Raw genomic sequence first — 13,894 nt, forward strand, 5'->3', positions numbered from 1 at the left:
GTAATCGTAATACCGGGAGTACAGGCACCCCCCCGCCAAACAAACCCCACCGTACCCGTAATACCGGGAGTACAGCCCCCCCCCCGCCAAACAAACCCCACCGTAACCGTAATACCGGGACTACAGCCCCCGTCTAAACTAACCCCACCGTAACCTTAATACCGGGACTACAGCCCCCGTCTAAACTAACTCCACCGTAACCGTAATACCGGGACTACAGCCCCCGTCTAAACTAACCCCACCGTAACCGTAAAACCGGGAGTGCAGCCCCCCCCCCCACCAAACTAACACCAACGTAACCGTAATACTGGGAGTGCAGGCCCCCCCGCCAAACTAACCCCAACGTAACCGTAATACCGGGAGTGCAGGCCCCCCCAGCAAACTGACCCCACCGTAACCGTAATACCAGGACTACAGCCCCCGTCCAAACTAACCCCAGCGTAACCGTAATACCGGGAGTACAGGCCCCGTCTAAACTTACCCCAACGTAACCGTAATACCGGGAGTACAGGCCCCCCCACCAAACTAACCCCGCCGTAACCGTAATACCGGGAGTACAGGCCCCCCCGCCAAACTAACCCCACTGTAACCGTAATACTTGGAGTACAGGCCCCCCCCGCCAAACTAACACCAGCATAACTGTAATACTGGGAGTACAGGCCCCGTCTAAACTAACCCCACCGTAACTGTAATACCGGTAGTACAGGCCCCCCCCCCCGCCAAACTAACCCCACCGTAACCGTAATACCGGGAGTACAGGCCCCCCCCGCCAAACTAACCCCACCGTAACCGTAATACAGGGAGTACAGGCCCCGTCTAAACAAACCCCACCGTAACCGTAATACCGTGAGTACAGGCCCCGTCTAAACTAACCCCACCGTAACCGTAATACCGGAACTACAGCCCCCGTCTAAACTAACCCCCTGTAACCGTAATACAGGGACTACAGGCCCCCTCTAAACTAACCCCCTGTAACCATAATACAGGGACTACAGGCCCCGTCTAAACTAACCCCCTGTAACCGTAATACAGAGACTACAGGCCCCCTCTAAACTAACCCCCTGTAACCATAATACAGGGACTACAGGCCCCGTCTAAACTAACGCCACCGTAACCGTAATACCGGGAGTACAGGCCCCGTCTAAACTAACCCCACCGTAACCGTAATACCGGGAGTACAGGCCTCCCGCCAAACTAACCCCACCGTAACCGTAATACCGGGAGTACAGGCCCCCCCGCCAAACTAACCCCACCGTAACCGTAATACCGGGAGTACAGGCCCCCCCGCCAAACTAACCCCACCCTAACCGTAATACCGGGAGTACAGGCCCCGTCTAAACTAACCCCACCGTAACCGTAATACCGGGAGTACATGCCCCCCCGCCAAACTAACCCCACCGTAACCGTAATACCGGGAGTACAGGCCCCGTCTAAACTAACCCCACCATAAACGTAATACCGGGAGTACATGCCCCCCCGCCAAACTAACCCCACCGTAACCGTAATACCGGGAGTACAGGCCCCGTCTAAACTAACCCCACCGTAACCGTAATACCGGGAGTACAGCCCCCGTCTAAACTAACCCCACCGCAACCGTAATACCGGGAGTACAGGCCCCCGACAATCTAACCCCACCGTAACCGTAATACCGGGAGTACATGCCCGGCCAAACTAACCCCACCCTAACCGTAATACCGGGAGTACAGGCCCTGTCTAAACAAACCCCACCGTAACCGTAATACCGGGAGTACAGGCCCCCCCTCCCAACTAACCCCACCGTAACCGTAAAACCGGGAGTGCAGGCCCCGTCTAAACTAACCCCACCATAACCGTAATACCGGGAGTACAGGCCCCCCCACCAAACTAACCTCACCGTAACCATAATACCGGGAGTACAGGCCCCGTCTAAACTAAACCCACCGTAACCGTAATACCGGGAGTACAGCCCCCCCCCCCCCGCCAAACTAACTCCACCGCAACCATAATACCGGGAGTACAGGCCCCGTCTAAACTAAACCCACCGTAACCGTAATACCGGGAGTACAGGCCCCCCCCGCCAAACTAATCCCACCGTAACCGTAATTCCGGGAGTACAGGCCCCGTCTAAACTAACCCCACCATAACCGTAATACCGGGAGTACAGCCCCCCCCGCCAAACTAACTCCACCGTAATCGTAATACCGGGAGTACAGGCCCCGTCTAAACTAACCCCAACCTAACCGTAATACCGGGAGTACAGCCCCCCCCGCCAAACTAACTCCACCGTAATCGTAATACCGGGAGTACAGCCCCCGTCTAAACTAACCCCACCGTAACCGTAATACCGGGAGTACAGGCCCGGCCAAACTAACCCCACCGTAACCATAATACCGGGAGTACAGGCCCCGTCTAAACTAACCCCAACCTAACCATAATACCGGGAGTACAGCCCCCGACAAACTAACCCCACCGTAACCGTAATACCGGGAGTACAGGCCCGGCCAAACTAACACCACCGTGACCGTAATACCGGGAGTACAGGCCCCGTCTAAACTAACCCCACCGTAACCGTAATACCGGGAGTACAGGCCCGGCCAAACTAACACCACCCTAACCGTAATACCGGGAGTACAGGCCCCGTCTAAACTAACCCCACCGTGACCGTAATACCGGGAGTACAGGCCCCGTCTAAACAACCCCACCGTAACCGTAATACCGGGAGTACAGCCCCCGTCTAAACTAACCCCCTGTAACCGTAATACAGGGACTACAGGCCCCCTCTAAACTAACCCCCTGTAACCATAATACAGGGACTACAGGCCCCGTCTAAACTAACGCCACCGTAACCGTAATACCGCGAGTACAGGCCCCGTCTAAACTAACCCCACCGTAACCGTAATACCGGGAGTACAGGCCCCGCCAAACTAACCCCACCGTAACCGTAATACCGGGAGTACAGGCCCCGTCTAAACTAACCCCACCGTAACCGTAATACCGGGAGTACAGCCCCCGTCTAAACTAACCCCACCGCAACCGTAATACCGGGAGTACAGGCCCCCGACAAACTAACCCCACCGTAACCGTAATACCGGGAGTACATGCCCGGCCAAACTAACCCCACCCTAACCGTAATACCGGGAGTACAGGCCCTGTCTAAACAAACCCCACCGTAACCGTAATACCGGGAGTACAGGCCCCCCCTCCCAACTAACCCCACCGTAACCGTAAAACCGGGAGTGCAGGCCCCGTCTAAACTAACCCCACCGTAACCGTAATACCGGGAGTACAGGCCCCCCCACCAAACTAACCTCACCGTAACCATAATACCGGGAGTACAGGCCCCGTCTAAACTAACCCCACCGTAACCGTAATACCGGGAGTACAGGCCCCCCCACCAAACTAACCTCACCGTAACCGTAATACCGGGAGTACAGGCCCCGTCTAAACTAAACCCACCGTAACCGTAATACCGGGAGTACAGGCCCCCCCGCCAAACTAATCCCACCGTAACCGTAATTCCGGGAGTACAGGCCCCGTCTAAACTAACCCCACCATAACCGTAATACCGGGAGTACAGGCCCCCCCGCCAAACTAACCCCACCGTAACCGTAATACCGGGAGTACAGCCCCCCCCCCCCGCCAAACTAACTCCACCGTAACCATAATACCGGGAGTACAGGCCCCGTCTAAACTAACCCCACCGTAACCATAATACCGGGAGTACAGGCCCCGTCTAAACTAACCCCACCGTAACCGTAATTCCGGGAGTACAGGCCCCGTCTAAACTAACCCCACCGTAACCGTAATACCGGGAGTACAGGCCCCCGACAAACTAACCCCACCGCAACCGTAATACCGGGAGTACTGGCCCCCGACAAACTAACCCCACCATAACCGTAATACCGGGAGTACAGGCCCGGCCAAACTAACACCACCGTGACCTTAATACCGGGAGTACAGGCCCCGTCTAAACTAACCCCACCGTAACCGTAATACCGGGAGTACAGGCCCCCCCCCCCGCCAAACTAACCCCACCGTAACCGTAATACCGGGAGTACAGGCCCCCCCGCCATACTAACCCCACCGTAACCGTAATACCGGGACTACAGCCCCCTTGACAAACTAACCCCACCGTAACCGTAATACCGGGAGTACAGGCCCGGCCAAACAACCCCATCGTAACCGTAATACCGGGAGTACAGGCCCCCCCCGCCAAACTAACCCCCTGTAACCTTAATACCGGGAGTGCAGCCCACGTCTAAACTAACCCCACCGTAACCGTAATACCGGGAGTACAGGCCCTGTCTAAACTAACCCCACCGTAACTGTAATACCGGGACTACAGGCCCCGTCTAAACTAGCCCCACCGTAACCGTAATACCGGGAGTACAGGCCGCACCTAAACTAACCCCACCGTAACCGTAATACCGGGAGTACAGGCCCCATCTAAACTAACCCCACCGTAACCGTAATACCCGGAGTACAGGCCCCTTCTAAAGTAACCCCACCATAACCGTAATACTGGGAGTACTGGCCCCCCCGCCAAGCTAACCCCCTATAACCGTAATACCGGGAGTACAGGCCCCGTCTAAACTAACCCCACCGTAACTGTAATACCGGGAGTACAGGCCCCGTCTAAACTAACCCCACCATAACCGTAATACCGGGAGTACAGGCCCCGTCTAAACTAACCCCACCGTAACCGTAATACCGGGAGTACAGGCCCCCCACCAAACTAACCCCACCGTAACCATAATACCGGGAGTGCAGGCCGCGTCTAAACTAACCCCACCCTAACCGTAATACCGGGAGTACAGGCCCCCCACCAAACTAACCCCACCGTAACCATAATACCGGGAGTGCAGGCCGCGTCTAAACTAACCCCACCGTAACCGTAATACCGGTGTACAGGCCCCTTCTAAACTAACCCCACCGCAACCGTAATACCGGGAGTACAGGCCCCCCCTCCAAACTAACCCCACCGTAACCGTAATACCGGGAGTACAGGCCCCCCCGCCAAACTAACCCCACCGTAACCGTAATACCGGGACTACAGGCCCCGTCTAAACCAACATATCAAAATAAACAGAAACTATAAGCTCCCAACCTCTCTTGATACCAACATCCCACCACACCCCGCAGAGCGAACCTGACCTTCTCTAATCGCAGGGGTTCTGCTGGGTCGCTCGCCCACACACCTGCCTTCAGCGGCTCCGAGGCCAGCCACCCCATAGTCTCCAGGCTACCCGGGAGACAGAGCCCGAGGCACCGCCCCCCCCCCCCCCGCCTGGACTCCCGGATCCCCCGAGAGGGTAAAGGAGCAGCGACAAGTGCAGGATGAGCTACCCCCGCCGGTAATCGAGGTGGCCATCGGCCCCGCGCCCCTCGGGCGTGGTTCGCCCGGGCGCGTTGAGAACGAGTCGGGGGCGGCGATGCGGGGGCCGCATGGTGGGAGCGTGCCTGCTGATTGGGCGTGTGCGACTGGCATGATTTGCAACTGGTCGACGCCCTCCGATGCCCGTCGCAGGCGGGTTGTCAGTGGGGGGGGTGGGGGGGGGGGGGTACAGGCATGGCGCCCGAGGCTGTAAACCGATTACGATAACGCGGAGAGTGAAAGATTAATTCGCTTTCAAATTGTGGGATGTTGGGATGTGACAATAACCGAAATCTCTTCCCAGGTGGGACCTGCGATTAGATTGGAGGATAGGGCGGTCAGGATCTCAGACTCTCTCAACCCCCTTCCAGCTCCTTATCCTGAGTTTAGTCTCCTCCCTCTTCTTGGATTCCCAACTCTCTCGCCTAATTATCTCTCTCTTTCTCTGTCACCTTCATTTCTTCTGTCTCATTCGCTTTAACTGTCTTTCCTCCCCTTCTATCTCACACCCTCCATTATAACCCCCTCCTCCCCTCCTTTTCCCACACCTGTCATCCCTCCAGGCTCTCACCCTCCTCTCCCTTCCCCCTCTCTCTCGCCTTCCCGCTCTCTCCCCTTCCCTCTCTCTCCCTTCCCTCTCACTCACCCTTCCCTCTCTCTATCCCTTCCCTCTCTCTCCCCTTCCCTCTCTCTCCCTTCCCCCTCTCTCTCCCATCCCTCTCTCTCTCCCTTCCCCCTCTCTCCCCTTCCCTCTCTCTCCCTTCCCACTCTCTCTCCCTACCGTCTCTCTCCCTTCCCTCTCTCTCTCCCTTCCGTCTCTCTCCCTTCCCTCTCTCTCTCCCTTCCCTCTCTCTCTCCCTTCCCTCTCTCTCTCCCTTCCCTCTCTCTCCCTTCCCTCTCTCTCTCGCCTTCCCTCTCTCTCGCCTTCCCTCTCTCTCCCTTCCCTCTCTCTCTCCCCTCTCTCCCTTCCCTCTCTCTCCCCTTCTCCCTCTCCTTCCCTCTCTCTCCCCTTCCCTCTCTCGCCTTCCCTCTCTCTCCCCTTCTCCCTCTCCTTCCCTCTCTCTCCCTTCCCTCTCTCTCCCCTTCCCTCTCTCTCTCCAATTCCCTCTCTCTCCAATTCCCTCTCTCTCCAATTCCCTCTCTCTCCCCATCCCACTCTCTCCCTTCCCTCTCACTCTCCCTTCCCTCTCTCTATCCCTTCCCTCTCTCTATCCCTTCCCTCTCTCTCCCCTTCCCTCTCTCTCCCTTCCCACTCTCTCTCCCTACCGTCTCTCTCCCTTCCCTCTCTCTCTCCCTTCCCTCTCTCTCCCTTCCCTCTCTCTCTCCCTTCCCTCTCTCTCGCCTTCCCTCTCTCTCGCCTTCCCTCTCTCTCGCCTTCCCTCTCTCTCGCCTTCCCTCTCTCTCGCCTTCCCTCTCTCTCGCCTTCCCTCTCTCTCCCTTCCCTCTCTCTCTCCCTTCCCTCTCTCCCTTCCCTCTCTCTCCCCTTCTCCCTCGCCTTCCCTCTCTCTCCCCTTCTCCCTCTCCTTCCCTCTCTCTCCCTTCCCTCTCTCTCCCTTCCCTCTCTCTCCCCTTCCCTCTCTCTCCCCTTCCCTCTCTCCCCCCTTCCCTCTCTCCCTCGCCTTCCCGCTCTCTCCCCTATCCTCTCTCTCCCCTTCCCTCTCTCTCTCCCTCCCCTCTCTCTCCTCTTCCCCCTCTCTCCCCTTCCGTCTCTCTCCCCTTCCCCCTCTCTCCCCTTCTCCCTCTCCTTCCCTCTCTCTCCCCTTCCCTCTCTCGCCTTCCCACTCTCTCCCCTTCCCCCTCTCCTTCCCTCTATCTCCCCTCCCCTCTGTCTCTCCCTTCCCTCTCTCTCTCCCTTCCCTCTGTCTCTCCCTTCCCTCTCTCTCTCCCTTCCCTCTCTCTCTCCCTTCCCTCTCTCTCTCCCTCCCCTCTCTCTCCCCTTCCCTCTCTCTCTCCCTCCCCTCTCTCTCCCCTTCCCTCTCTCTCCACTCCCCTCTCTCTCTCCCTTCCCTCTCTCGCCTTCCCTCTCTCTCTCCCTTCCCTTTCTCTCCCCTTCCCTCTCTCTCCCTTCCCTCTCTGTCTCCCTTCCCGCTCTCTCCCCTTCCCTCTCTCTCCCCTTCCCTCCCTCGCCTTCCCTCACTCTCCCCTTCCCTCTCTCTCGCCCTTCCCTCTCCCTCCCCTTCCCTCTCTCTCCCTTCCCTCTCTCTCCCCTTCTCCCTCTCCTTCCCTCTCTCTCCCCTTCCCTCTCTTGCCTTCCCACTCTCTCCCCTTCCCCCTCTCCTTCCCTCTATTTCCCCTCCCCTCTCTCTCTCCCTTCCCTCTCTCTCTCCCTTCCCTCTCTCTCTCCCTCCCCTCTCTCTCCCCTTCCCTCTCTCTCCCCTTCCCTCTCTCTCCCCTTCCCTCTCTCTCCCCTTCCCTCTCTCCCCTTCCCTCTCTCCCCTTCCCTCTCACTCTCCCTTCCCTCTCTCTATCCCTTCCCTCTCTCTATCCCTTCCCTCTCTCGATCCCTTCCCTCTCTCTCCCCTTCCCTCTCTCTCCCTTCCCACTCTCTCTCCCTACCGTCTCTCTCCCTTCCCTCTCTCTCTCCCTTCCCTCTCTCTCCCTTCCCTCTCTCTCTCCCTTCCCTCTCTCTCGCCTTCCCTCTCTCTCGCCTTCCCTCTCTCTCGCCTTCCCTCTCTCTCCCTTCCCTCTCTCTCTCCCTTCCCTCTCTCCCTTCCCTCTCTCTCCCCTTCTCCCTCTCCTTCCCTCTCTCTCCCCTTCCCTCTCTCGCCTTCCCTCTCTCTCCCCTTCTCCCTCTCCTTCCCTCTCTCTCCCTTCCCTCTCTCTCCCTTCCCTCTCTCTCCCCTTCCCTCTCTCTCCCCTTCCCTCTCTCCCTCGCCTTCCCGCTCTCTCCCCTTTCCTCTCTCTCCCCTTCCCTCTCTCTCTCCCTCCCCTCTCTCTCCTCTTCCCTCTCTCTCCCCTTCCGTCTCTCTCCCCTTCCCCCTCTCTCCCCTTCTCCCTCTCCTTCCCTCTCTCTCCCCTTCCCTCTCTCGCCTTCCCACTCTCTCCCCTTCCCCCTCTCCTTCCCTCTATCTCCCCTCCCCTCTCTCTCTCCCTTCCCTCTCTCTCTCCCTTCCCTCTCTCTCTCCCTTCCCTCTCTCTCTCCCTTCCCTCTCTCTCTCCCTTCCCTCTCTCTCTCCCTCCCCTCTCTCTCCCCTTCCCTCTCTCTCTCCCTCCCCTCTCTCTCCCCTTCCCTCTCTCTCTCCCTTCCCTTTCTCTCCAATTCCCTCTCTCTCCCCTTCCCTCTCCCTTCCCTCTCTGTCTCCCTTCCCTCTCTCTCCCCTTCCCTCTCTCTCCCCTTCCCTCCCTCGCCTTCCCTCACTCTCCCCTTCCCTCTCTCTCGCCCTTCCCTCTCCCTCCCCTTCCCTCTCTCTCCCTTCCCTCTCTCTCTCCCTCCCCTCTCTCTCCTCTCTCTCCCCTTCCCTCTCTCTCCCCTTCTCCCTCTCCTTCCCTCTCTCTCCCCTTCCCTCTCTTGCCTTCCCACTCTCTCCCCTTCCCCCTCTCCTTCCCTCTATCTCCCCTCCCCTCTCTCTCTCCCTTCCCTCTCTCTCTCCCTTCCCTCTCTCTCTCCCTCCCCTCTCTCTCCCCTTCCCTCTCTCTCCCCTTCCCTCTCTCACCCCTTCCCTCTCTCCTCTTCCCTCTCTCCCGCCTTCCTTTCCTCTCCCCTTCCCTCTCCCCTTCCCTCTCCCCTTCCTAACCCCTCGCTCCCCCTTCCCCCTAGCTCCCCCTTCCACCTAGCTCCCCCTTCCCCCTCGCCCTCCCCTTCCCCCTCGCCCCCCCCTTCCCCTTCCCCCTCGCCCCCCCCTTCCCCCTCGCCCCCCCTTCCCCCTCGCCCCCCCTTCCCCCTCGCCCCCCCTTCCCCCTCGCCCCCCCTTCCCCCTCGCCCCCCCCTTCCCCCTCGCCCCCCCTTCCCCCTCGCTCCCCCTTCCCACTCGCTCCCCCTTCCCCCTCGCTCCCCCTTCCCCCTCGCTCCCCCATCCCCCTCGCTCCCCCTTCCCCCTCGCTCCCCCTTCCCCCTCGCTCCCCCTTCCCCCTCGCCCCCCTTCCCCCTCGCCCCCCTTCCCCCTCGCCCCCTTTCCCCTCGCCCCCCTTCCCCCTCGCCCCCCTTCCCCCTCTCTCCCCTTCCCTCTCTCACCCCTTCCCTCTCTCCTCTTCCCTCTCTCCCGCCTTCCTTTCCTCTCCCCTTCCCTCTCCCCTTCCCTCTCCCCTTCCTAACCCCTCGCTCCCCCTTCCCCCTAGCTCCCCCTTCCACCTAGCTCCCCCTTCCCCCTCGCCCTCCCCTTCCCCCTCGCCCCCCCCTTCCCCTTCCCCCTCGCCCCCCCCTTCCCCCTCGCCCCCCCTTCCCCCTCGCCCCCCCTTCCCCCTCGCCCCCCCCTTCCCCCTCGCCCCCCCTTCCCCCTCGCTCCCCCTTCCCACTCGCTCCCCCTTCCCCCTCGCTCCCCCTTCCCCCTCGCTCCCCCATCCCCCTCGCTCCCCCTTCCCCCTCGCTCCCCCTTCCCCCTCGCTCCCCCTTCCCCCTCGCCCCCCTTCCCCCTCGCCCCCCTTCCCCCTCGCCCCCTTTCCCCTCGCCCCCCTTCCCCCTCGCCCCCCTTCCCCCTCGCCCCCCTTCCCCCTCGCCCCCCTTCCCCCTCGCCCCCCTTCCCCCTCGCCCCCCCTTCCCCCTCGCCCCCCCTTCCCCCTCGCCCCCCCTTCCCCCTCGCCCCCCCTTCCCCCTCGCCCCCCCTTCCCCCTCGCCCCCCCTTCCCCCTCGCCCCCCCTTCCCCCTCGCCCCCCTTCCCCTCGCCCCCCTTCCCCTCGCCCCCCTTCCCCTCGCCCCCCTTCCCCTCGCCCCCCTTCCCCTCGCCGCCCCTTCCCCTCGCACCCCCCTTCCCCCTCGCCCCCCTTCCCCCTCGCTCCCCCTTCCCCCTCGCTCCCCCTTCCCCCCTCACCCCCTCACCCCCTTCCCCCTCTCACCCCCTTCCCCCTCACTCCCCCTCGCCCCCCTTCCCCCTCACCCCCCTTCCCCCTCGCCCTCCCTTCCCCCTCGCCCTCCCCTTCCCCCTCCCCTTCCCCCTCGCTCCCTCTTCCCCCTCACTCCCCCTTCCCCCCTCACCCCCTTCCTTTTCGCTCCCCCTTCCCCCCTCAACCCCTTCCCCCTCGCCCCCCCTTCCCCCTCCCCTTCCCCCTTGCCCTCCCTTCCCCCTTGCCCTCCCTTCCCCCTTGCCCCCCTTCCCCCTCACCCTCCCCTTCCCCCTCACCCCCCTTCCCCCCTTCCCCCTCACCCTCCCCTTCCCCCTCGCCCCCCCTTCCCCCCTTCCCACTCGCCCCCCCTTCCCCCTCGCCCCCCCTTCCCCCTCGCCCCCTTCCCCCTCACCCTCCCCTTCCCCCTCGCCCCCTTCCCCCTCGCCCTCCTTCCCCCTTGCCCCCTTCCCCCTCGCCCCCCTTCCCCCTCGCTCCACCTTCCCCCTCCCCTTCCCCCTCGCTCCCCCTTCCCCCTTGCTCCCCCTTCCCCCTCGCTCCCCCTTCCCCCTCGCTCCCTCTTCCCCCTCGCTCCCTCTTCCCCCTCACCCCCTTCCCCTTCGCTCCCCCTTCCCCCCTCACCCCCTTCCCCCTCACCCCCCTTCCCCCTCCCCTTCCCCCTCTCCCCCTTGCCCCCCCACCCCCCTTCCCCCTCCCCTTCCCCCTCTCCCCCTTGCCCCCCTTCCCCCTCACCCTCCCCTTCCCCCTCGCCCCCTTCCCCCTCACCCTCCCCTTCCCCCTCGCCCCCCTTCCCCCCTTCCCACTCGCCCCCCCTTCCCCTCCCTTCCCCCTCGCCCTCCCATCCCCCTCCCATCCCCCTTGCCCCCCCTTTCCCCCTCGCCCCCCCCTTCCCCCTCGCCCCCCCTTCCCCCTCGCCCCCCCTTCTCCCTCCCCTTCCCCCTCGCCCCCCCTTCCCCCACTTCTCCCTCGCCCTCCCTTCCCCCTCACCCTCCCCTTCCCCCTCGCCCCCTTCCCCCTCACCCTCCCCTTCCCCCTCGCCCCCCTTCCCCCTCGCCCCCCTTCCCCCTCGCCCCCCTTCCCCCTCGCCCTCCTTCCCCCTCGCCCCCCTTCCCCCTCGCCCTCCTTCCCCCTTGCCCCCTTCCCCCTAGCCCTCCTTCCCCCTCGCCCCCCTTCCCCCTCGACCCCCTTCCCCCTCGCCCCCCTTCCCCCTCGCTCCACCTTCCCCCTCGCTCCCCTTCCCCCTTGCCCGCCTTCCCACTCGCCTCCCTACCCAAACGTCCCCCTTCCCCCTCACCATCCCTCTTCTCCCCCCCCCATCCCTCTTCCCTCTCTCCCACCCCACCCCTCCCCACCCCGCCGCGTGCTCGCCCTGTTCGCAGCCACTGGGGTTCGCCAGCTTTGTGATCGAGCCAAGGACGGGGCGAGCGGCATCGATGGCGGCCGGGCTATCCCAGCATGCAGAGGGGCGCCGAGAGTCCCCTATCAAACTGCCAGGAACCCTGGGAAGGCCCTTCCTGCCTCCGATACGGGTGTCCGAGACCACAGCCCGCGCCCGCCTCCATTTCGAATCCTCACTTGGTAATCCCGCAGGAACGCTGAGCCGTGTACCGTGTGGAATGGCGTTACCCCCAAACTCCTGAATTGGCTATGGCGGAGCAGGGAGGTGAGGGGATGTCCCGCTTTCCCCCCTGCCCCCCCCACCCCCCCCACCTCAGTAACGCTGTGCCGGTTGTGTTTCAGATGTTAGCGAACCGCTCGCCGTGCTACAAGAAGAGGAGGAGGATTACGGGGCGGAGGGAACGAGGGACGAGGCAGGCGGTGAGTCGCTCTCGGCACTTTCTCCCTTTTCCAGATTCCGGGAGGCCCGTGCGGGATTTTGGAAGTGTCCACCTCTGTCCCTCATTGGCGGAAGGTCCCCCCCCCCCCACCCCCCCCACTCCCCAACTGATTCCCGGGAGGAAGGGGGTTTGTCCGATGGGGAAATGTTGAGTAGGCCGGGGCCTGTACCCGTTGGGAGTTTAGAAGAACAAGAGGGGATCTTGTCGAAACGTATCGGATTCTGAGGGGGGGGGGGTAGACAGGGTGGAGGCTGAGAGGATATTCCCCCCCCCCCCCACACTTCGAGGGGGTCAAAGGTCATCGGGGGGGGGGAGGGGAGAAGGTGCGGAATGTGGAGCTCGAAACACAAACAGTTCAGCCACAGTCTGCTGGAACGACGGGGCAGGATCGAGGGGCCGAATGGCCTCCTCCTGCTATGGACTCAAAGCTCTAGTTGTGGTCTAACCCGACCCTCGTACCGGTCATTGGCGATTCGCCAGTTGGCGTCATACTCGGGCCTTGTTGAAAGCACATAAATAACCCCCAAGTGGTGTGTTACCCTAGGTCGGTGGAAGATGGATGCCGTGGGCGGACGCCAGCCACTGGCCGCCGCAGCCGGTTCAGGCGCATTCCGTCCAGGCCGGGAGGCACACCTCGGGCACAGGAATCCTTTCAACGACCCCCCAGTGACGACGGAGGAGGGGCAGGGCAGCAGGAGCGGGGGGAGCCAGGGCGGCCCGTTCGGAGGCCGAGGCTCTGAGGACAAGTCACCTGTGGGCGGAAGGGGGACCGGTCACGAGGGCCAGCGGGCACCGACCAAGACCGCCGTGCCAAGGAATCCCTTCGAAGAGGAGGAGGAGGAGGCCGTGGCCTCAGCGGCGCCAAGCAAGCCTGAGGAGCTAGGCCGCAGAGCTGTTGCCGAGCAACCAACAACGGGGACAAAGGATGCTGGGTAAGTGAGAGGAATTTGGTCATTTTTTTCAACGTGTGACAAACCTGTCTGAAGGCCGCCCAAACCAGGCCTGAATCCTCCCACTCGCAGTTGAGGTTATTGGAGTTGCCATCCAGCGCAGTATCATAGATTGATCACAGCACGCAAAGAAGGCCATTCGGCGCACCGTGTCCAAATCCAACCCCTGCAAAAGTCACCCGTCGAGTTGGACTCTGCTGTGTTATGGGCGAGGCGTTTTCAGAACCCCAAAATGTATCACGGAGTTCAACCAACCTCCCCCTTTAACGGATTTGTTGCTTTTCCGAGCACACGGCTTGTTCCCCAGGTGTGGGATTACAATTATGGACACGTGGGTTTTCAAACACAAAACAATGTTTATTCCACAAACTCAACTTAACATCTTAAACAATTGGATCCCTTAACACCCCTTACTTCAAAGATAACTCCGAAAATATTGCAACAGTAAATAATTCCTCAAAATGTTCCTTCAAATTTCCAAGAGACTTCACACCTTTAAACAGAATCACATCAGGTTAAAGGCTTTACTATTATGAGTTTAAATCACCCAAATGATGCGGAGATAGTCTTTTATGGCAGAGATCCAGCTCACTGCATACACAGACACGCCCCAGCTCTTTTCCTCCAAACTTGCAGCTCTATGGAAACACACAGGCACACACAAGCTGCTTTTTCAAACTGCAACTTCAAACTGCAAAATGGCGGATCTTAAGACCAGCTCCACCCACACTCTGACATCACTGCATTTTCTTAAAGGT

General features: G+C 61.4%; 1 protein-coding gene across 1 annotated transcript in view; it reads left to right on the forward strand.

Annotated features, from left to right (window-relative positions):
* LOC140399955 (EH domain-binding protein 1-like) overlaps positions 1–13,894 on the forward strand; it is a 153,074-nt gene that overhangs the window by 110,195 nt on the left and 28,985 nt on the right. The window contains 2 exon segments of the mRNA XM_072489449.1: positions 12,089–12,166; positions 12,731–13,118. Coding sequence (XP_072345550.1) covers positions 12,089–12,166; positions 12,731–13,118 — 466 coding nt within the window.

This window comes from Scyliorhinus torazame, chromosome 24 (genome assembly GCF_047496885.1).
Source record: "Scyliorhinus torazame isolate Kashiwa2021f chromosome 24, sScyTor2.1, whole genome shotgun sequence".
NCBI classification, from domain to species: domain Eukaryota; kingdom Metazoa; phylum Chordata; class Chondrichthyes; order Carcharhiniformes; family Scyliorhinidae; genus Scyliorhinus; species Scyliorhinus torazame.